Below are 22,551 nucleotides of genomic sequence, written 5' to 3' on the forward strand. Positions count from 1 at the left end.
AGACGCAGCCTGCTCCGTGGCGCACTGACTCTTCTAGGCCATTAGAACGAGTATGCTCACCCCTGGTTCACAGGTTGGACCAGCAGAGACACTGCTCTGGGGCCTCAGCTGGTGTGCCCCGCCTGGCCATGGCAGAGCTGCCTGATTGTCTCCTGGGCACTGCCAGGTCCTGCCTGCTTGCCTAGGTCCTTGGGAACCTGGAAGTCCCTAGTTCTTCAGGAACAGCAGGCTAGGAGAGACGTATGCCTCTCCCAACTCCTCCACACCACCTGCTTCCCCAGGACTTGTGGCCCTGTTTGAAGGAGGCAGCAGAGTGGCCTGTGGGTTCTAGAACTCTCCAACACTTAGCCCCAATGACACCCCATTTTGCCTTCTTGCAGGCATCCCCAAACTTCAAGGTGATTTTCTTGAAGCCCTTGCCTAGGGGAGAGAACCATGTCCTATGAGCCCGCCTGCAGGACCTGCAGGTGAGAGCCCTCCAGTGTCTGGGCCCCGCCCTTCCCAGTGTGGGCAGCCTTTCCAGGAGTCCAGGCTTGAGTCTGGTGGGAGAGCCGACTCCAGGGCGGGGCTCAGGATGAGGGCCCTGGCGTCTCGACTGGCATCTCTGCACTTGGCCAGAGGGACAGGCCCTGCTGGCTCTCCCCCTCACTCACTCTCTGTTGGTTAGTGTCTGGCATAACCTTGTTCTTGCAAACAAAGGCCCACTCATATCTAGCTGGCTTTCTGTACAGAATTTGTCCCCATGCTTGGTGTCCACTGCTCTGCAGGAGAGGTGACTCTCCCTGGGGCACTGTCTGTTTCTAGGGTGGCAAGTCAGGGCCCTCCTGGCCAGTGTTGGCTCGGGGTTCTCTGCCTAGCTGCCACCCGCTGTGCAACAGTGGACAGGGCTACAGGGAGCAGGACTGGGGAGGGGGTGGCCCCACTCAGCACTATCAGTGACACCCCCTGGCGAGGCTCCGTGGAGAGGCCATGGTCTTGGGGAACCAGGGTCCTTCTTGGTGTGGGACTCTCAGTCTTCACCTAGAGGATGTGGCTGGAGTATGTGGCACTTGCCTGGCTTGCTGGGAGGAAGTGAGCTGGTACTTCCTGATCTGGCCAAGGGTCCATGGGGCAGGACCAACCCCCAGAGGGCGTTGCTGGCTGCCTGGGGTGGTCTCTGAGCAGATGAGGCTGGTGCTGTGCACTCTGAGGATGGCACACACTGGAGTCCCCTGCGGCTCCTGAACGCAGGGCTGGGGCGTGCCAGCCAGGCGGAGCGGGGCCAGGGTACAAGGTGCCCTCCTGTCCTCCAGCCTGGCAGGCCCTCTGAGTTAGCAGCCAGCCTGGAGGCTGGGTGTCTGCAGAGGCTCAGCTCAGCATCATGAAGCAGAAGGTGCAGGGTCAGGTTCAGAGGGGAGAGACAGAAGCTAAGAAGGGGTGCAGCCCCAAAGAACCCTGAAACACTTGGCCCCGAGTGCTGAGGGTGTCATACTGCTTTTCCATGTCACGAAGCAACGGTGAGAACGTGAAGGCGTGAGCCAGGTGGAGACTTAGAGACCAGCTTTATCACTGCCACAGCTGAGGAGGTCAGTGTGACTCAGGCACTGCAAGAGCAGCCCTAACCCCCGCCCAGAGGGAGGCCCGCCTGCCCTCCGGTGCCGAGTGCGCACCCATCTCGGGCCTGCCTGAAAGCGCGGGTCCCCAGAGGAGCAGAGCAGAAAGAGAGCTGCCCCATGTCTCCAGCCCCCAGCGGGAGGGGAGGTGCCCAGCCCTGCTGCTCAGCCTCGCTCCCAGGCTCTCCAGTGGGAGGCTTGCTGCGTCTCACTGGACGCGCCGGGCACCAGGGAGTCCCTCCTTCCGGGACCTAAGGAACAGAAGATGCCTGTCCACCCCCACAGCGGAGGAGGCCATCTCCCAGTGCCGGTGGCACACTTGCTGTAGATGGTGTCCCTCTCCTGGAATCCTGCCTTGCACAGTTCTGCAGGTGGCTCCAGACTGCGTTCTGTGGCTCGGCTGTGGTCCTGTGCCCCAGTTCAGGAGGAGGCTTTAGAATTCCAGGAAGAAAGAGCGGGTGGACTTGAACAATCTTGCTGGATGCCTCACAGTTCTGTGCTGCTCTAGAGTGAGGCTTCCTCCTCGCCTGCAAGTCTGTTGTAATGGCAGGACGGCACTGAACTGGGAGCCCAGCCCTGCACTTTCCTGTGTCCTGCAGACACCTGGAATGGTCTCCCTGTCTGTCCTGATACTGCTGCTGATATATGCCATGGAACTTAGCTATCCACATGCCACATTGTTCCTCGAGGGCTGTGTGACTTCTGGGCGGTTTGGAACCCAGGAGCCAGCGGAAGCCTGTGCTGCCCGTGTGTGTGCCGGAGGACCGGACTAACCGGCGAGGGACGGGGTAGTCATATGTTGCACATTTCAGAAGCCGTGAGCACCGAGCAGGACTGGCCGCCAGCGCCTCCCCACGTGACGTCCTCCAGGTGCTGGGCCACATAGAACGTGAGACGGCTTTCGAGTAGTCATCCCAACAACAAGCTGGGACCGTTGCAGCATCTCCTGGGCTGTTTGACCCTAGGGTTCAAGTTGCTCAGGTGGATCCACGACTACACCTGGGCCTCCTGACCCTAAAAGCCTGCAAATCGGTTACCTTTTGATTTGTTCCTACATCAGGGATGGAGGATACAGGCTCCCCCGGTGGCTTTTATTCAGCCCAGCTGCTGGTCTTCAGCGTCTGACACGATCTCTGGTGTTTGTTTTCAAGGTCCTAGTTTCAGCGGAGAGCTATTTTTCGGGTGCAGTACCCCGTCTTCATGTCACCCTCACTCTTCACGCACACGAAGTGCCTTTTCTTTAGGGGCAGTAGGTGTCAGGAGATGGCGTCAACCAGGCATAGCACCCTTGGCCTCCAGGAGGCCCTGCCTAGAGGTGGACAGCACCTTCTGGGAGTTTCCATCTGGCCCGGGAGTTAGACCTCGGCTCCCGGAAGAGTCGGGGACCTGCCAAGGTCCTTTGTGTAGCTCGGGAGTGTGGGAGCCCTCTCCTTTAATGTGCTCGATCCTGGAGGGCTCCTGGCTTGGGTGCCGCCCTGCCCGTGGAGCCACTGGGGACTTGGCTGGGTTCCGAAGGGTCCTGGGGCCCTTCTCACACCTACGTCCCTTGCCATTGTGTTTCTGCTCTGGATAGCACTCCGTCAGTGCAGCGCTACCTGTGAAAGCTGCGTGTGTCTGAGGAGCCGGGAGGCGCTTCTCCAGCCAGCCCTGCGGGGCCGTCTGCATCCTTGGCTTCCCGTTGCCGTGCACAGAGGTGCCACTCAACAGCCAGGGCAGGAGGGAAGTGTGGCTCAGGGTTTTTTTGTTGTTGATGTTTTTTTTTGTTACTGGGGATCGAACCCAGGGGCGTTTAAACAGTTATTTTTATTCTGGATCGAACCCAGGGGCGTTTAAACAGTTATTTTTATTCTGAGACAGGGTCTCGCTAAGTTGCTTCTGGCCTTGCTGAGTTGCTGAGGCTGACCTTGAACTTGTGATCCCCATCTCAGGCTCTCAAGCAGCTGGGATTACACGCGTGCACCTTGGTGCCTGGCAAGCATGGCTCTTTATGAGTCTTCTTATCATTGGTGCCGTCTTGTGATTTTCCTGGATTAACACTGCCTTTGAGTGGAAGGTCGTGTTGTCTGGTGTTGTAGTGCTTCAGCCAGAGGAAGACAGCTTAACTCTAGTTGGTTCCAAGGAGCTAATGTTCCGGCAAGCCTCGCTCCTTTTGATTGGCTCACATCCTAACTGGCATAGCTCAACCTAGTGCAAGCAGTTTGATCTTCTGGGTGTTTCTGGACTGTGCTGTCGTGTCTAGATCCCTCTGCGCCACTCAGAGATTTAAGCTGCTTGTGCTGACATAGACCGCTTTAGGGAAGCCCTCTTGGCACTGAAGGCAGCCCTGGTGCTTGTTCTATTCGTCCATGCCAGAGAGGGCTGTGCACCCAGCAGGGTTTGCATCGTGCATTTTAAAATAATGACGCTGCTGGCTGCTCAGTGGTGCGCTCCTAACATCCCGAATTCCATTAGAGATGACTCTGCTCAAAGACATCCCGTAAAAAGCAATTAAGTCCTTGATGACTGCGGGTTGCGGCCGTTGCCATTAAAGGGGTGAGTGAGCACTGGTGTGGAGCACCAATGAACAGATGTGTCCAGCTAATTTTTTATGAAAACACCAGCAGAGCAAATTACACACGAGAAGTCTATTCATAGGAACTAATTGGGTGCCATGTCGGTTTAATAGTGAAAGCCCGTGCGACCAAAAATCAGTGGAAAGAAATAACGAAGAGATGTTTGGACTCTTTCATTTGTGTGGGTTCCAAAAATAACCTTGGTTCCAGTTGTGTTTACACTGCCCAAGAGGCACGTCCATCTTCTGATGGCCCAGAACCTCTAATGGACACCAAAGGAGATAAAGGAGCCCGTGAAGGGGGAAGTCAGAAAGTGCCCACCCAGATTTCCATAGTGTCTTCTCCAGAGTCACCGTCACTGTGGAAACGGCTTGAGGACCACTGACCAGATCTTTCGGTTGTAGTGTTGCTTGCCAGAACTTCCCCGCGGTCTTGCTGGGGCTGACGGGGTACTTTAGCCAGTCTGCTTTAAGAGCCTTCTTGTGACTTTCCTTAGGCGGGTCTTACCTGGTAAACCCCAGTGTTCATCTGTCAGCCACGTGTCTCCATGGCCAGGAGAGCTGTCATTGCCAAGCGAGCAGCCTATTTCCGTGACGACTGAACACGCATCTAAGTTCAATCGAAACGAAGACTGTGGCGTCAACAGCACTTCATGTAGGAGACCTTCGCTGCGTTTAAAGCCAGGGCTTCCCTTTCAGACTTCACACGTTTTTAAGTGGGTGGCAAGCCCCAGTTCTGTGTGTGGCTTGGACGCTCACGTGTCTCTGTAACGCAGAGCAGGGGTGGCGCTGGGTCTGGTGGTTCCCCATGCTGCCCTAGGGACTTTTAAGGATTAGCGGGACCTGGAAAAGATCTTCGGTTGTAACCCAGTCTTCAAGCAGTATCACTCCTAAAACCTTGCTGTACTTTTTGTACTGCTGGGTCATGCTGACGGCCCGCACTGAAGAGTGGCGACTTTTACAGAAGTTTCCCCTTCCACGAGGTTCAGTCCGTTCAGTTTTCCGGTAGACCGCCTTCTCAGTCACATGTTCAGTCTGGGCACAGTTTCAGTGAGTGACTTGGAAAGGCTCCTTAAACCTCTCGCCCTGCCTTGGGGCGATGGCAGCAGCCCCACCTAGGATTGGGCCCTCTGCCCGTGACATCCCTAGGCAAGGCCACTTTGCTGTCGAGGAGACTGAGGCTGAGAGAGGTTCTGGCAGCTCAGGACCATGTGGCTACTCGGGAGGACTAGGGTGTGGCGGGGGGCAGACGTCAGCACTGCCCTCCAGCCCCGACCCCGTGCTCTGAGCCCCGGGAGCCCTGCTAAGCCACCCGCCCCCTTGTGGCTACTGACGTCACGAGGGCCCTCCAGGTCACGCAGGCTTGAAGGATCATGAGGAAGGGAGGTGAGCAGCACCTTCTGTGCAGTGGAGCTGGAGGGCAGCGCCGGGCCCGACAAATGACAAAGCAGCCTTTGTGAGAAGTCTGTGCGTGGCTCCCCTGCCTGTCACCATCCCCAGTCCTCAGGCAGTTCCGGTACCTACGGACAGCATCACTATGTCCAACGTGTAATAGACGTTGTGAGCACCGTCGGCGTCGTCTCTGTCCTTCCTGACTGCGTGGCGCTGTGGGGGTTTCCTCTCGCGACTGTTCTTGCGGGGTCTCTATTCTAGCAACCAGCAGAAAGTTGAAGAGTTCTGTCTCCTAGAAACCTGTTGGGGTGACAGGAATGGTGTCAGTACAGTGACAGTGGTGGGAGTGCCGGTGGAGTGATGGGACTGGGGTTGCGGTGGTGGTGGTGGTGGTGGTGGTTATGGAGGAGATGGTGGTGGGAGAGTAGAAGGTGGTGATGGGGACGGTGATGGAGACAGTGATGATGGAGGTGGTGGTGGTGGTGATGGTGGTGGTAGATGGTGGAGTTAGTGGTGATGGAGCAGGTGGTGGTGGTGAGGGAGCAGGTGGTGGTGATGGTGATGGAGGAGGTGGTGGTGGTGGTAGAGGTGGTGGTAGTGGTGATGGAGGAGATGGTGGTGGTGGTGGATGGTGGAGTTGTGATGGAGGTGGTGATGGTGATGAGGGAGCAGGTGGGGGTGGTGGTGATGGAGGAGGTGGTGGTGGTGAGGGAGCAGGTGGTGGTGGTGGTAGAGGTGGAGTTTGTGGTGATGGAGGAGATGGTGGTGGTGGTGGATGGTGGAGTTGTGATGGAGGTGGTGATGGTGGTGAGGGAGCAGGTGGTGGTGGTGGTAGAGGTGATGGAGGAGGTGATAGTGATGGTGGTGATAGCCATGAGGTGGTGGCGATGGTAGCATACAAGTTCATTCCTCTTGCTCTGGACAGGTGCTGGTGGACAGGTGCCAGTGGAGATTCCTCCACCCCTGATTCTGAGCCCTGAGCTTAGACCACATATGCAAGTGATCACTTTTGCACTGTGGAAAAACACTACGGGGAGGATTTTTATGTACAGTTCTGAAAATTTGAGGATTTGCTGAAAAGTAACCAAAATTCAGTAGGTTCGTTGCTTCCCTAGGACCCGGGTGGCTGGTGTCTGTGAGGAAGTGCTGAGCAAGGCAAGTTTTGGAGCGAAGCAGTCATGTTCTTCTCACAAGCTGGGGCCCTCAGGGCGTGTGGCTCCTGCTGTGCCTGTGCACTGCCCTCTGAGCACTGTCTGCAGGGTGTGTTGACGGCACGTGCACACTCACACACACTCCTGTGCATGCAGGTTGCTAGTCCTGCCCAGTGCCTGGGGCCTGGGGCCAGCACTGGAAATTCCCTTATTTTTGCAATTTTGATCACTCACAATTAATTACTTTGCATGGTAAATTTTTGTTGGGGGAGAACAGATGCTTCAAAGCACATGTTCTGTTGAGATATGTCAGAGCAAACCCGTGAGTGTGTCCCGAGGACGAGGCGGTCGGAGGAGTGCTGAGTGGCAGGTGTCCCAGTCCAGCACGTGCTCCTCCGCCCACGTTCCTGTCCCTCCCCAAAGGCTGGCTTCCCTTTGATGCCGCGTCAGAGCGATTTCCAGCCTTCCCTCCACACCTGGCGTGCGGAAGACAAGCTTCCAGAAATCCTCTCTGGTGTCCCTGAAAGGCGGCGTGACGCACGGAAGCCAGGCTTCCGCTAAGCAGCTTAGCATTAGGAATCCGAGGGAACCAATCTCCACTTTTATGCAGAAATCAAAGACGAGCATAAGGAACCAGTAAGTTAATCACTTTCTAAATTATAAGCCGCTCAAGATCGCGCAGCTGATTTTGTAAGCAGAGAAATGGAGACACAGTCGCTGGCATCACGGCGGCTGATTGCCGACACTCACTTCCTTTCACATTTGTTTCTCGTTCGACATCCTCGCGGTCGTCGGGATGATGATGTGTACCTGTCCTTTCGCATCCTGCTTCCATCTTGACATATGAGACAGCCACGGTTTCCCTAACTGCTGCCTCCTACCGCTGGTAGACCTCCGAAGCCACCCGACCACCCCCAGGGAGGGACCCCTGCCCGGGTCAGCACACACCGTGAGTGCTGTGTGTGGCTGCTCCGTGCTCCGTGAGAGGGCAGCATGGTGGGGTGAGCTGCTGCCTAGTCCGCGTCGGCATGGGCACTGGCTGATGATGCACATGACAGCTGGGTGCTGTCCTCCCACGGGAGGGACCGGTGGGGAGCAGGGGCTTTGGAGTCGGGCAGACCTTGCCTTTGCTTCTGCATCCACACGGTCGCGTGACCCACCCAGAGGAGTTTCTTCAGCTTTCTTAAGCCCCAGCTTTTCACTAGTGGGAAACGCAGGTCTCCCCGTGGGCCTCCATGCGGGTGAAATGGATGACCTAGTCTGTGCCGGGCACCTGCTGTGCCCCCAAGTGGCGGCTGCCTCCCCGTTCACAGCTTCCTGCAGACAGAGACGCTCATTCACTTCTCCGTCCAGCATGTCCTCAGTGTCTGTCCTATGGCTGGCACTGAGCTAGCAGTTGGCAGGACAGGCGGGTCTCTCATTTCCAGAGGCCCGGGCAAATGAATCGGCAGGCCAGACCCTGCGTCAGGGGAGCACTGGAGAAGAGGTGTGCTTTGGGGTGCTCCTGGAAGCGTAATGGGAAAAGCTCAGAGTGTGACACCAGGAAAGGCCCGGGCTCGGGCTCGGACCTGCCTCTGCCACACGTGGGCTCTGAGGCTGGGAGGGCCACTCGAGCTTTTGGCATTTCCCTCTCCACGTCTGTAATTCCCTCTGCTGCTGTGGCGATGCTCAGAATCAGTGCACATGCCCCGGGGCAGCGGTGGAAACTAGAGAGGATCATCGTGCCTGGAGGCCGCAGGGAACCTGGCCCAAACCCCAGACAGATGGCGCAGCGGTGCTTAGGACACCTGGAAGTGTGGATTACGGCGCGATTCTGAGCAGGCAGGTCCCCTGACCATGTGTGTGGCAACGGGACTTGGGTGGGCGACCCCCCAGGAACTGCTTTCCTTGGCTGTTCTGGAAACACAGAAGAACAATGGCTCCAGAAGAGGTCAGCGAGTCCCTCGGGAGGTACAATGGCTGTCTCGCCTGCCAGGCAGCTGACAAGGGTGTTCTGTGACCCCCTCAGAGCAGCGGGGACATCCGCCTAGCAAGCCGCCTATGTGTGAAGGTTTCCAGCGGCTTCCTGGTCGTTTGCCTCTATTCACAGAGGCAGGAAGCGCCTCGTGTCTGTGTCCCCATTGCAGCCCGATGTCCGGCACTCGGGCTGCCCCTGAGCCTCAGCGTGCATGTCACAGTGCGCAGATGGCCACGCCTCCCTGCAGTGCTAGCGTTCTTGCCGCTGAGTCCTGTGCGCCAAGGTGCTGCCACGGTCCCATCAGGTCGCGTTCTTCCACGCGTCGTTCTGTTCGTGGCTTGCTCACTCCTTCCTCGGCTAATCTGGAATGTTTCTTTTCACCGTTCAGCTGGGTCTGCAAGGGCAGCTGGTGCTCCTGGCATTACTGGGGCCCTGCTGGCCAGCTCTGTCCAGCACAGATATCCAGCACCTGCTTTGCAGCATCCCTACCCCCACCCCTGTGCTGGCCTTGACCTCAAGCCACAAATAGAAGTCATGTTCACAATGTCCACAGAAAGGTCGCAGAGGTCGGAAAGAGGCCAGGGACAGCAAGCTGTGTCCTTGATGCTGTGCCAAATGGCGAGGGGGCTTCCTGGAGACCAGCAGATCTGCTAGGAGAGGGCCGCAGAGTGACTCGGCAGATGTGGCCTCTGCAGTGCTGGGCTACCGTTGGTGGTTTAAGGGAGATTCATCTGAAATACTTCTGCACTCACAGCAAAGTCCCAGGTTAGCATAGAGAACTCTCGGTGTTTCCTCTCCTGAGTCCCTGACGGGACACACGTCACTTAGAGAACTCTTCCCTGACCGTGGAGGGTGAGCTACAGCTGGGGTGCCCATCAGGACTTGGGTGTGTCCCCACACAAGGCACTTGCCCAGGCCACTGCCCAGCAGCCTCCAGGTCACATGGCCAGTGCTGACTCAGTGCTCCTGTCCAGTCTGCTGACCCCATCCCATCGGCCTCCACCCCATGCTCCTTCCTCCCCCTGGTCCCAACACAACCATAGGAGGAGGTCCTGGTGCCCGGTCTCCCCTACTCACACCATGTGGTCCTGTGCCCCCACCTTTGGTGAGAGGTGTCCCTGTCCTCCCGTCCTAGATGGAGGTGTCCCTGAGTGTCCTCCCACCTTGGGTGGGAGGTGTCCCTGTCCTCCCGTCCTGGATGGAGGTGTCCCTGAGTGTCCTCCCTCTTTGGATGGAGTTGGCCCTGTTCTCTAGTCCTGGATGGGGGTGTGCCTGTCCTCCCGTCCTGGATGGAGGTGTGCCTGTCCTCCTGTCCTGGATGGAGGTGGCCCTGTCCTCACACCCTGGATGGAGGTGTCCCTGAGTGTCCTCCCTCTTTGGATGGAGTTGGCCCTGTCCTCCCATCCTGGATGGAGGTGGCCCTGTCCTCCCACCCTGGATGGAGGTGTCCCTGAGTGTCCTCCCTCTTTGGATGGAGTTGGCCCTGTCCTCCCATCCTGGATGGAGGTGGCCCTGTTCTCCCACCCTGGATGGAGGTGTCCCTGAGTGTCCTCCCTCTTTGGATGGAGTTGGCCCTGTCCTCCCATCCTGGATGGAGGTGGCCCTGTTCTCCCACCCTGGATGGAGGTGGCCCTGAGTGTCCTCCCTCTTTGGATGGAGTTGGTCCTTCGGTGTCTTTCCATCACAATGTCAACCTTCATCACCTGGACATACCATGGCTTCCAGGTTTTGCCTTTGGAAATGAGTCGCTATGTTGTGGGAGATGGTCTGAGGTTGCCTGGGCACCTGCTCCCCACCTAGCCTCCCTTCCGTGTCCCTTTTCGTTGGTCAGCCTTCTGTGGGTGTAGATGGCTGGCTCCCTCTTCTGGTCAATGCTTGTGCTTGTCATTCTTGAGTTACCTGGAGTTGTCCCATGGGAGCTGCTTCAGGGTGGCTCCTGCATTCCGTTGACCGTGCCCTTGGTTTGTGAGTGCTGCCTGCCTCTTATGGGGCAGGATGTTCCAGACTCGCCTCGTGGTGGCCCTGCCTCAGCCCTGGAGTTCGTCGCTTCTCCAGGGTGCTGGTTTTACCATGCAGGGTGGTGGTTAGAAGCCCAGATCTGTGAGCTTGGGCTTGGGCGGGGCTGCTTCCAGGCCCTCTCGGTGGAAAGGAGGCGAGGATGTGCCCACTCGTGTCCACCGCCGCTCCCGCAGCTGCCTGAGTCAGGGCAGTACCATAGCCACGCGTTCCGTGTCTCCAGTCCCAACCCAGCACATCCAAGTTCTTTCCCCTTCCACAGTTGTCTGTCCCCAACACTGACTCATGCGACCCCTCTGTCCCCACGTGTGTACCAACTTGCTGTGTCTATTTACCTATTTCCCGGTGTCCCTGGCTCTCAACCACCCCTGCGTCTCCTCTACCCGCTGCTCCCCTCCCTGCGCCTCCGCCCTAGGCACTGTGGGCGCGTCACCATGCAGGCCGCGGGGCCCCCTCACTGCTGGTGGGCAGCCGCCCGTGTGTCTCTGCGGGTCCCCTCACCAGGGCAGCTCACGGCCACACCCTCTGCGGGCCTGCCTGTCACTGAGCCCTGCTCCTGCCCTGCAGTCTAGCAGCCTTGCGTCACCCGAGGTTTGGATGACTGCGTGGCGTGATAAACGTGCAGGCGTCGGAAGGCGAGAGAAGGCTACTTGTCATCATTTTCTAGCACTTCCTCCTCCTCTCGGGAAGAACCATTTTCTGCACCATCTATAGTAGACGGTTGAAGTGGCCACTGGCTCAGACTCCCCCTCCCTCTTCGAATCTCATGATTGAATGGTTGTGTCCCCCGAATTCACGTGCTGAAATCCGCGTCCCCATGGAGGTGGTTCGGAGGTGGATCTTGTGGGTGGCGCCTCCTGATGGGGTCAGTGCCAGTTGTGGAGATGGAGCGAGAAGAGGGCTGCCCACAGGAACCCTGGCCTCGGACTTCCAGCCTGCAGAGCTGGGAGGAACCAGTGTTGGCTGTTTGCACTGTCCTGCTGCAGCACTTTGTTGCAGCAGCGCCCCTGAGCTGCACAGGGTGGTCTCGAGGGCACCTCTGTCGTGCAGTGACGACCGTGGCTTCTGCAGCACCCTGCGGAGCATAAGCCCACTTAGCAGTGGGGGCTCGGCATTTAAGTGGCAAGTGAGTTATCAGTTAGACGTGTGCACTTAGGGTCAAGGCTGGCGCGAGCGTCCAGGGGCCCCATCCTTGGTGTGAGGCTGTGTGCTTGGGAGGAGGCTGCTGGGTGGACGAGGGAGAGGGAGCGGCTGGCTGGTGCTGCTGAACGCCGGGCAGTTTGGGCTGTGGGGCTTTGTTCTGGAGGCCCCCGAATGTCGGGAGCATCTTGTAACAACAGGAAAGTGCTGGGAGCAGTGCCTGGACGTGGGGCCACCTGCTGGCCTCTGCTCACCCCTCACTGCTCCGCGGGTGTGCGGCTGGCGCGGGAAGGTGCTGGTGGGTGACGTGTGGGAGTGTGGAAGGGGCAGGCGTCCCACAGAAGGGATGTTGCTGGCCGGGCTGCGTTGGAGGCAGTGGCAGAGGAGGGGCAGGGGGAGGCTCCTGCTGTGGAGGTACAGGAGGACCAGGGCCGGGCTGGGGGCGGACGGCGCGGTGTCTGGAAGGAGCAGAGCCCTGCTGGGTGACGCAGGGAGTCTGGCCTTAGATTGAGGAGACTTGGAGTTCTATGTTCATGTAGTTGTTTGTGAAAGAATGTGAGGGCCTCTGAGGGGCTCTTTCATCAGGCCCAGTTTTGCTGAGCTAGTGACGGTGACAAGCCAGTGGTGGTGGCCTAGAATTTACTATGGTTGTGACCTGGTGGTGATTGAGCGTGTGGGCAGATTGGTGGCCTTGACTTGGACTGAGGTGTCCGTGTGGAATGCTGTGGGTGGCAGGAGGCCAGAGTGGACTCCGAACTGTGTCTGAGCCTCCAGCTGCAGGGCTTCACGGAACTGCTGGTGACAGCCCATGCTTTGGGACAGGTACCGAGTGCCAGGCACCGTGCTGAGTGCCTCGCATAGATCGTCTTGGCCAGTCCTTGAATGCCTTGTGAGGCAGGTGCTGTTATGAGCCCCACTTGCTGCAGGTTGGGAGGTGGAGCTTAGAAAGACTAAGTGACTCCAAGGGCGTCAGCTGCGGGGGAGGGGCGTAACCCAGGTGTCCCACCAGCCCTGGGCAGTCGATCCCGCCCACTGCACTGGGTGCCTGGGCGTTATTCTAGAACACAGAGCCTAAGAACTTTGTTGCTTTTCCTGAGTTTTGACTTTGCGGAGCAGCAAGTGAGGTGTTAATAACTGAGCTGTACCATGGGTGGGTGCTCGGGGTGGAGATGACTGACTGGGTGAGCCTGCCGGACACCGGGCACCCACTGGCCATCGCGAGGGTGTCTGAGAAACACTGCACCACACCTGGGGCCTGCTTCTGGACAGGGCCCTGGCTGGTGTCCTTAGAAGGATTTTTTGTGTGGGGGTGGTACTGGGCTCCAACCCAGGTGCTCTACCACTGACCTACCTCCCCAGCCCTTTTTATTTTTATTTTGAGACAGAGCCTCGCTGGGTTGCTGGGGCTGGCCTAGAACTTGCCATTCTCCTGCCTCAGTGTCCTGAGTGGCCTGGACTTTAGGTGTGGCCACCATGTCTGTTAGAATGACCTTTGCTAAATTCCCGGAGGCAACCTCTGGCTGTGGTTCCAGCACTTTCGACAGTGTGTGGGACGGGCTCTCGGGGTCAGCCCTGGGCCCAGGGCTCGCTGCCTCAGCCCTGCTTACCGCCTTCGCTTCATCCAGGGGTCTGCCCTGGGCGGGGGCCGGCCTAGAAAAAGTCAGTCCAGGTGCCCCGTGTCCAGTGTTAACCTGCCTGTGACGGATGAAAGGCTTTGTTCAAAGTGACAAGCTTGTTGAAACTTTTAATTTAGGATGAGATCGAGATCCGGGGGAATGGCCCCTGTGGCCAATGGCCTGGGGGCCCCGGGCTGGGATCCAGGGTGGAGGCTCGGATGATTCTGGAGAGCACACTGCAGGGGCAGCATGTGCTATGGCCGGAGGTGGTGGCTGGGGTCTCGCTCCTGAACCTGCCAGGCGGAGAGGTTCCAGGTCACAGTGTACCCGGCAGGGCCCACCGGACGAAGCCTGAGGCGTGGTGGCCTTGCTCCTCTGCCAGGGCTTCTCGGGACACTTTCTAGTTCCGTAGGTGTTTTCTCGTGAGGATGTGTCCTTGGGGTGCCAGTGCCTGCCCTTCTGTGCTGTTCTGCAGGGACTCCATGTTCATCGCCCGTCCTGGAGACCCAGGGTCACTGAACCCCTCTCGGGACCCCTCCTTTATAGCAGAAGTGACCGCGTGGTCGGCACGGTGGCACGTGAACCTGCCTCGGTGGCTTTCGAGGCTGTCACAGGCTCTGCCTGATGTGCAGTGTTTGAGGAGGCACTGATGTGCTTCCCCCGTTGACCTGAGGTGGAGGGCCAGGCTGCTGGAGGGCGCCGCTGGCCTGGAAACCAGCTCCTCCGCCTGGTTCGCTCAGGCAAGGGCGGCCCTGGCTTATCTGCCTTGAGTTTCACGGTTGTTCTTCTCTCTCCTGCTTTGGGTTCCCAGCTGAGGTGCTGAAACAGAGGTTAGAAGACCTGGAGCAAGAGGCAGGCAGGCTGCAGCTGGAGCTACCCTCCAGGCAGCCGGCTCTCCGCAGCTTCCTGAACCACCTGGCGGCACAGGCCCAGGCCGCCCTGCGGGGCGCTCCACAGTGAGTACCTGGTGGTCACACCACGCCCCCTCATCTTCTCTTGGGCTGGGCGGGGGCCCAGCATGGAGACCTCCAGCTGCTGCTTCCTGGGCGGGGTCCCTTGTTGGGGCAGGTAGGGTCTTTCCAGACGGAGATCCCCTAGGGGTCATGCTGCCTGAGAAAGCAGCCCTTTCTACTGTTTGATTGACAGGAGGGAGCTTCAACTAGCGCCTAGGGCAGCGGGTGCTGGCTTCCACTGGGAGCCAAGGGTCCAGGATGGTGGGGGTGGGGGGGGGGTCTCCTGGGATCGAGTGCACCCTGTAAGACCCACAGGCGGTCCCACAGTCTAGGAAGAGGAGTCCTCCTCCTGAGCCTTTCTCTGGCTCCTGAGCGCATTTGCTGCCTGTAGCCCCCGAGGCCCCCTGGTATTGGCACTGTAGTCGTGGTCAGTGTCTGCAGGACAGCGTTTCCAGGACACCTGGGACACCCCCCGCAGAGGCTCAAGAGCGTCACCACATGCTGCAGTGTTTGCCCACAGCCTGTCTGTCCCCCAGGCCCTCAGGGCACCTCTGGGTGACTTTCCACACCTAGGGCAGTGTGAAGGGTCTGCTGTCTGGGGAATGACGACACGCAATCCCGTCCAGAAGGTTCAACACCCATGTGACTCTTCTGGGATCGTTCTGGATCCACAGTTGGTTGAGCCGCAGACGCGGGACCTGCTGTTGGGGAGGGATGTGGAGGCCCTGGCCGTCCAGGGGGCCTCCATCCCGGCTGCACGCTGGAATCGCCCAGAGAGCGTTAAAGCTCTTGCTGTCCAGGCTCCTTCCCAGATGAGCTAAGCCGGACATCTGGGGTTGGGTCCCTGAGACAGGAGTCTTATCAGTGCCACAGGCCTACTTTGGGTCTGCTTCTACTTGGGCATAGACACGGGTGCAGTGATCCGCTCTATTTCCCTCTTCCAGTGGCCCTCCTGAGCACAGCCCGGCCTGCTCCTGCTAAGCACAGGGCCTTGGCTACGCGCTTCATCTTGGTCCCTCCTTGGGGCCTGTCTGGACCCTGAGGCCAGTGCTTTCCTGTGTGGGTGGCAGCCCGAGTGGAGTGCACGGCACTGAGGGTCCTTTCCTGTGAGTGGGGGTCCTGAGGAACTGTGAGGTGGCTGCTTAGGGCAGGCCCCAGCCCCCTTCTGCACTGGCCGTGGTGAGGGCTCCTCGGATCCTCCCCGTCTCGGGCCTCTGCCTGCCTGACCTTCTACGTGGTTCTTCCTTTCAACTTGGGGCTACTTCTTTTTCTCCACCCTAGTCTCCTCTGTCCGTTTATTGTTTCTGTTTATTTAACAAACACTTGGTAACAGTTACTAGGTGCGTGAGAGGTAACTAGTTTAGTTTTTATTGTAATAAAATGTGCACAGCATAGGATTCACCTTTCAGCCGTCTTTGGGAGTGCAGAGCGGGGGTGTGAAGCACGGTCCTGCCTCCACCGTCTGTCCCCAGAACTTCTCATCTTGCAGGCTGCCACTGTCCCACAGACACGGCCCCCTGCCCGGCAGCCATTGCTGTGCATCCAAGACTGGGTCCTCCTGGAGGTGCAGCAGTGTGTGCTTGTGACTGGCACCTTCCCCTTGGCATACGTCCTGAGGTTCTCCATGTTGTGTCAGACGTCCTTCTTCTGCAGGCTGCTGGAATCTCACTGGAGGGATGGCCCACATGTGGTTTGTCCATCCACCACAGATGGGCAGAAATAGCTCCTTTGTTGTGGTGATTCTGGGGGCCACAAGTACTAGAGGTCCCACCTGCACCACTCACATCCACGTCTGGAACGATGGGCGAGGAGGCCAGGCCCGGAGCTTGGTGGACCCAGCAGTGAGTGACCTGGCCATTGCTGCCTCTCCAGGGCATCTGGCGGAGGCTTGTCTCCTTAGCCTGAGTTTTAGTCAGCGTTTGCGTTGCTGTGACCAAGAGACCTGATGAGATTAATTTTAGAGGAGGAAAACATTAGTCACTCACAGTTTCAGAGGTCTCAATCCTTGGATGGCCAACTCCATGGCCCTGGGCCCAAGATGAGGCAGAGCATCATAGCAGGTGTCAGGCCCTCAGGGTCACAGCCTCTCCCCGGGACACCTCCTCACGGTTACTGAACCTGTCTGTTCACCCAGGGAAGCATCTGTGGCTTGATCCATGCCCTTACTGTGTCCACATGCTTAAACCATCTGCTGCCCTCTGCCATCTCAGTGGCCTCTGCCTGCGAGGTTCCCCAGGAGGGCTCTGAGGCCTCCCTGTGCCCCAGCCCTGAGCTCCAAGTCCAGTCCTTCTTTAGTCAGACCCGCTCATTCTCACTTCCTCATGGAGATCAAGGGGACCGACTCATGTTCCTAACTTTGCTTATTTTGTATGATCTTGCCTTTTCTTTTGCCAGGGCACCTATTCTGTTATCACCCCAGCTAGAAAACAACGACTTGAAGTCCTCTTCTTTATCACATTCTCATAATGCACCTCGCCATGATTACATAGTTACCAGTTAAAGAAGCCTGTCCTTCAGTGTGCCAGTTGCCCCTGCGGCCAGTCACCAGGCTGGACCCAGGCCTCCTGGCAGGGGGCGCCTGCAGTTCTCCCAGCAGCCACCAGGGGGCGCACACAACCGTTCTCAAGGGTGTTTTCAGAGGACTGAGTTTTTTCTGTAGAAATAGATCAGGTGCATGAACGTGGTTAAGTTTCACAACTCAGTGCCTCTTCACCTTTCTGGGATCAAGTATGTCTCTGAGACTCTGATGAAAGCTCTGGACTTCCATCAGCAGCCACAGGTACTCACCCATGCCCACTGCTGGAGCCGTCTGGGGCAGCCGGTGTTCCTCCCATCGCCCGTCCTGTCTCTCTGGTGCTGGTGGCCCTCCGCTCATTCCCTGGGGTCTCACCTCATGGGGACAAGTGCAGAACTGTGTCGGTATTCTCCTGAATCTGCTCCTCTGGTCCCTTTACCATGCTGAGGCTTTCCTCAGGGTCGTTGGGGTCCCTCCTGGGAGACGGGACAGAAAGGACGGCTGGTGGCTGGTGAGCAGCGTCTCCTGGGCTGAGGCCTCCTCCCCAGGCCCTCAGGCTGTCCAGGCAGGACCTCTGCAGGCCGCAGTCACAGGATGCAGCAGCAACCTGTGCCTGGCTCAGGTTGGCATCGCGTGGGCCGAGTAAGGCTGGACAGGCACCTTTCCTGGGCTGCTGTGCCACACGGGGCCATCTGTGCCGGGGGGTTCTGAACCCTGAGCTGGAGCTCAGGAGTGACCCAAAAGGGATGCTGGCCTGCGGGGTCCACTCCCAGAGCCCCAGTCCAGAGCCTGTCGTGGCTTTGAGAAGAGATGGGAGAAGGGAAAAGGGGAGAGTAAGTGGGTCCATTGGGTACCTGCGTCTCAGGATCTAGTGATCAGAAGGGAGGACTCCCAAAACACGCTCTGACAGTCGCCTGCGCCGTTCAGACCCAGACGCGGTCTGTCCCGAGGCCACCATGATGCCCGAAGCCCAGCTGCACCTTCCTGCTCCCCTCCTGTGGGGCACTTCCAGACCACACAGGACTGGAAGGACGTGCCCCTTGCCGCGTTCTCCCTCCTGATTGTAGGCCCAACCACGTCAGCAAGCAGGAAGGCCGAGGTGGCCTGGGTCGCCCCGGTGACTCTCCCGTGTTCTGTTCGTCTGAGTGGCCCTGTGCCTCGTGACATTGCTAATGGGACGAGGTGCTATTTTTAGGACTGCAGCATCTTCGGGGGGCGCCAGGACTGGCTGAACACTCCCTCCTGAGGAAAGGGGGCCGCAGGCAGGTTGTGTGTCGTGGATTTGGTCGGCAGCATTGCTAGAGAGGGGCCTGGTGCTCTTCAGAAGGGCTCGCACGGCCCTGCGGGCCCTGGCGGGCCTCCCTCTAACCACGACGGGCAGCACTGGCCTGCCGGTTCGGGTCCTTCCGAGACTAGCGTTGTCGGAGCCCAGCAGTGGCACGGATCAGCCATTTCCCTGGCCCCACGGAGACTGACCCCACCCGAGCCTGAGACAGGCCCCGCCTCTCACCCGCAGGGCCGCATGAGCCTGGCACTGCCCTGGCGGTGGGGCAGCTCCTGGCCTCTGCTCGGCCGCTCTGCATTCTCCTTGCAAAGGTTTCTGAAGGTGCCAGCCAGCACCATCAAGCACCCTGCAGGGCCCTGGGCCTGGGCGAGGACGTGGTGTGGGGCTCCTCTCAGGCCGCACCCTGCAGCGTGCCTGGGGGCCTGCGCGGGGCTGCAGCCTCCTTTCAGTGTCGCTGAGACAGGGCCCCACAGCGGCCGCCTCCTGCATGTGACCAGGGAATGGAGTGTTTCCTCCTGTGAGATTCAGAGCAGTCTTTTCTGTGGAATAGGATCTTATAGGATCTTACTTACATCTTATTAACAATGGGCTTTGTCCTTCAAGTTTCCGTGGAAAGGACAGTGGAGTAGAAAGACCTCGGAGTTTTCGGGACCTGGGCAGGCCCAGGTGGGGCCCCTGTGAAGCCCTGGTTTGAGGGTGGGATCTTCGGTGCCCGGCCCCTCCTGGCACCGAGCGCTGATGGAGCGTCCTGTCCCAGGTGGTCTTGATTCTCGCCCCTGAGGGGTTTGCTGATCTCACATGCTGATTAGTTCACAGCCACGATGCTGATTGGCACCGACTCGAGGGACTGCTCACGGAGACTCTCGGAATATGAGGACCAGACCCCAAGGCAGAGCGAGACTGGCTCTGAGGACAAGGCTGCGGAGGCTGGAAGCTGCTCGCGCTGCCTTGCTGGGTCTGGGCCCTCAGCCTCTGTGGAGGCCCTCAGCCTCTGTGGAGGCCCTCTGTACGCGGAGCGTGAGGAGGCGGAGGCTAGGGCTTTCCCGTGGGTGAGTTGTGGCCTGATGAACCAGCACTCGGGGGTGCCCCGCTGCCCTCGCGTAGCTCTCACGGGTGGCGTTCAACCCCAGGCTGACTTCCTCCAGAAACTCCCGCCCCCAGACGGCATCTGTCTGGGAAATTCAAGAAAGTCTTAATATCAGCACAGCAGAGCAAACGGGAAATAGATGAGTGCCAAGAAATGAGCGAGCGCGGAAGGAAACCGAAGGCGACGGCTTCCCTCGCTCCACAGCCGTGCCGAACCTGCCCCGTGCCCCGAGCCAGCCCGCCGGCCTCCGAGGCCCGCAGTCAGGACCCGGCACGTGCTGTGCCCTGGAGCCCAGAGAGGAAGGGCACCCGCTCCCACAGCCCAGGGACTGAGGACCATGTGGGGCCACGAGGCGTGTGCACGTCCTCAGACCCGCCGCGTCCTTGACCCTCACCTGCTGGGCAGGACGGTGTGTCCCCACAAGGAGTTCCGGTGTCCTGAGATGCGGGGGAGGGCAGCAGCAACCTGCCTGAGGACAGGTGCTCCGTCGCCTTCCCAGGTGGCCAGCGTGAGGCTGGGGCCTGCATACAGTAGGTGCTCAGTGTTGCTTCTTGCCATCACCATCCTATCATGAGGGTCAGGTCAGTCCGAGGTCCCAGCTGGAGGACACAGCTGGAGAAGGCAGAGCGAGGCCTGGCTGCCACCTCAGCCTGAGGGGCTGTGTCCTCCCTGCCACCTATGAACGGCCAGCGGGGGACCTTCTACCAGGTGGGTAGAACTGGCCCGGTGTGGTGGCCACACCCATAATCCTGGCAACCCAGCGAGACCCTGTCTCCAATAAAAAGTACAAAGGGCTGGGGTGTACTCAGTGGTGAGCACCCTGGGATTCAACCCCAGTACCAAAAAAAAGAAGCCTGCTCCAGACCCTGCTGGGAGCTGATGCAGCACCTGGCACACCTGGCGAGGGCCGCGCGTGGCGCTGGCCGGCCCACCGCTCTCCTGGCGGCTCCCTGAGCGCCCACTGCCAAGCCTCCGCGGCTGCCTTGCTCGTTGGCCACCCCCGCGCTGACCTTTCCTTCAGTCTAACAAAAGCAGTCACGCCCATGGAGGGCGCGTTCCCAGCGCGGCCGGGTAGTTTCGTCCCTGCCAGCTTCGGCATCTTCCGTTACCACTGGTATTTGCCTGTGAGCCCAGGGGAGGGAGGAGCTTCCTTGGTCGTGTGGGATGCTGGGTACGCGGTGGTCCTCCCGAGCAGCCAGGGCTCTGCACGAGTCGGGCCAGGAACCACCCTCTCCACGGGGCTGCCTTCCCACCGAGAGGAGCTGCGGTGTCGTGCTCCCTGGTCTCCTGAGCACGTGTGCGGTGGGCTCAGCTGAGGTCTGAAGCAGGGCGTCCCGCCTTGGCTCTGGGTCCTGGACCTGCTCCCTGGTAGAGCAGGTCTCCCGTGCGGGGTAGGGCTGCTGCTTTTGGTTTGCCCCTGCCCCAAGGAGGGACTGAGCCGGTTTACCACGGTGTCCTCAGTGCAAGCACAACCCTAGCACTTAGCCGTGGGCTCAGCAATGACTTTTCCTCAAGCAGGGCCCGGGATGGGATGGGAGGGGAAGGAGGCAGATATGCACAATACCTCTGCGGCTTCATTACTCAGTGTCTTGGACCCCTCTGTGACTGTAACACAGTGCCTGATGCTGGGTGACGTGTAAAGAAAAGAGGCATGTTTGGCCTATGATTCTGGCAGCTGGAGGGTCCATGTACTGGCCTTGGGTGAGGGGCCCTGGCTGCTTCATGACATGGCAGGAGGCAGAAGGGGGCATGTGTGGAGGACAGTGAGCAGGGAGCCAGCTGGCTTCTGATAGCCCACTCAGTCACCAGCCCTGTCCTCAGGGCAGGAGCCCACTCCCCAGTGAGCGCTTTCTAAGCATTTCCTTTATAAGCCTGGGGGTGTGGGCCCTGTGGTGGCACCCAGGCCGGCACCTGCAGCTTCAGGCTCCCCTTGACCAGCCTGGGAGGAGGGAACGGGTGGGCAGGCATCGCCCTGTGGGGGTGGGTTTGGGTTTTCAGGACAGGGTTCGAGTTCACACTTCCAGTGGTCTGAGGCGCGGATCCTGCAGGAAGCCTGCCCTTGGTAATTGAGGTGTCCATGGGATTTATCTAGAGTGAGCCGCACCCAAGAGCTGCGGGCAGGTCGGCCAAGGTGGGGCGCTGGGGTCAGAGTGCAGCCACTCAGCCTCTGGTAGAAAGCACGTTTTAGTTTTGTCAGGAAAACAGCACGTGCTCCCCAGCCGCGCCAGACCGGGCGGGCCTGCAGAAGCAGTCCTACCATGGAGGCGAGAGCAGCCTGGTCTTTCCCTTTGTGTCCTATACGTTTTCTTTGTAAAATGGTTGTTCACATTGCACTTGTGGCCATAAAACCTGCCCCAGTATAAGCAGCAGTGGGCGGGGACATTCTCCATGACCTAGTTAGGGGGCTGCTGGCCCCCAGGGGCCCAGGTTTGCTGACTGACCGCCTCAGGTGGGGGTCCACCACACTGGCCCTCTGGGGGCCGCATGGTCAGGGCCTTTGGTTTGGGCCACTGGGAAATCACGTGACGTTTTGGTAGCACTCTGCACAGGTACATGGCTGTGGAAGAACCCGGTCCTAGGAGCAAGAATGTGGGGTCCAGTCATGCTGGGCCTCCGTCCCAGCCTCATTCTCGACTCTCGCCAGGACTCGACTGACGAGAACCTGTGCCAGGCGCCTGCGTGGCAGTGGCGTCTGCTGCTGTCTGGATTTGCATCTGGACCATCTTTGGCGACAGACGCGTCTTTAACCCTCATCCCTCTCTGCGAGGCCTGACGGGCCTCGTCCTTCCGTCTGGGGCTGTGGAGCTTCCCAGATGAGCCGGATGGCCCTGTTCCCGCACCCGTGGCCCTGCCTTCCCGCTAGCCACTGCCTTTGAGCTCTGTTGACGAGTTTCCTCAGATGAGTCCCCGCCCCAGACAGGGCTTGCTCCAAGTCACTGCCTCGTGGAGCTAGAAATCAGGTGCCGAGGGGGTGAGCGGGACTTGGAGGGGTGGTGTCAGGCCACGGGGCCTCTGCGGGCGCCCTGGGGTTCTGGGTGGCTCCGACGGTCCTTCAGCAGCCTCTCTGAGGAGCGCTGCCCTGGCATCGTCCCCTTCACCTGAGCTTGCTCTGTCCGCGTGTGCAAGACAGCGAGGTCCAAACGGAACGGGAACCAGTAGTGCCCTGGACAGGTCTAGTAGTCACGGTGAACAGAAGTGAGCAGCTGGAACCGACTTTGCCTATATATTCAACTCTCGAATCCTGTGGAGCGAACGTGGAGAGTCGCCACTGAGTTGCTCGCACTCCGTGTTTGAAC

The 22,551-nt window shown here is 59.2% G+C and overlaps 1 protein-coding gene across 12 annotated transcripts in view; it reads left to right on the forward strand.

The window, feature by feature from the left end:
• DISC1 (DISC1 scaffold protein) overlaps positions 1-22,551 on the forward strand; it is a 198,397-nt gene that overhangs the window by 39,677 nt on the left and 136,169 nt on the right. For all 12 annotated transcript variants that reach the window (XR_013758327.1, XM_079107191.1, XM_079107195.1 and 9 more), the window contains one exon: positions 14,227-14,371. Coding sequence is in view for 11 of the 12 variants with exons in the window: in XM_079107191.1 (XP_078963317.1) it covers positions 14,227-14,371 (145 nt within the window). In the remaining variant the exon portion in view is untranslated. The remainder of the gene's footprint in view (positions 1-14,226; positions 14,372-22,551) is intronic.

The sequence above is a fragment of the Sciurus vulgaris genome (assembly GCF_902686455.1).
Source record: "Sciurus vulgaris genome assembly, chromosome: 12".
NCBI classification, from domain to species: domain Eukaryota; kingdom Metazoa; phylum Chordata; class Mammalia; order Rodentia; family Sciuridae; genus Sciurus; species Sciurus vulgaris.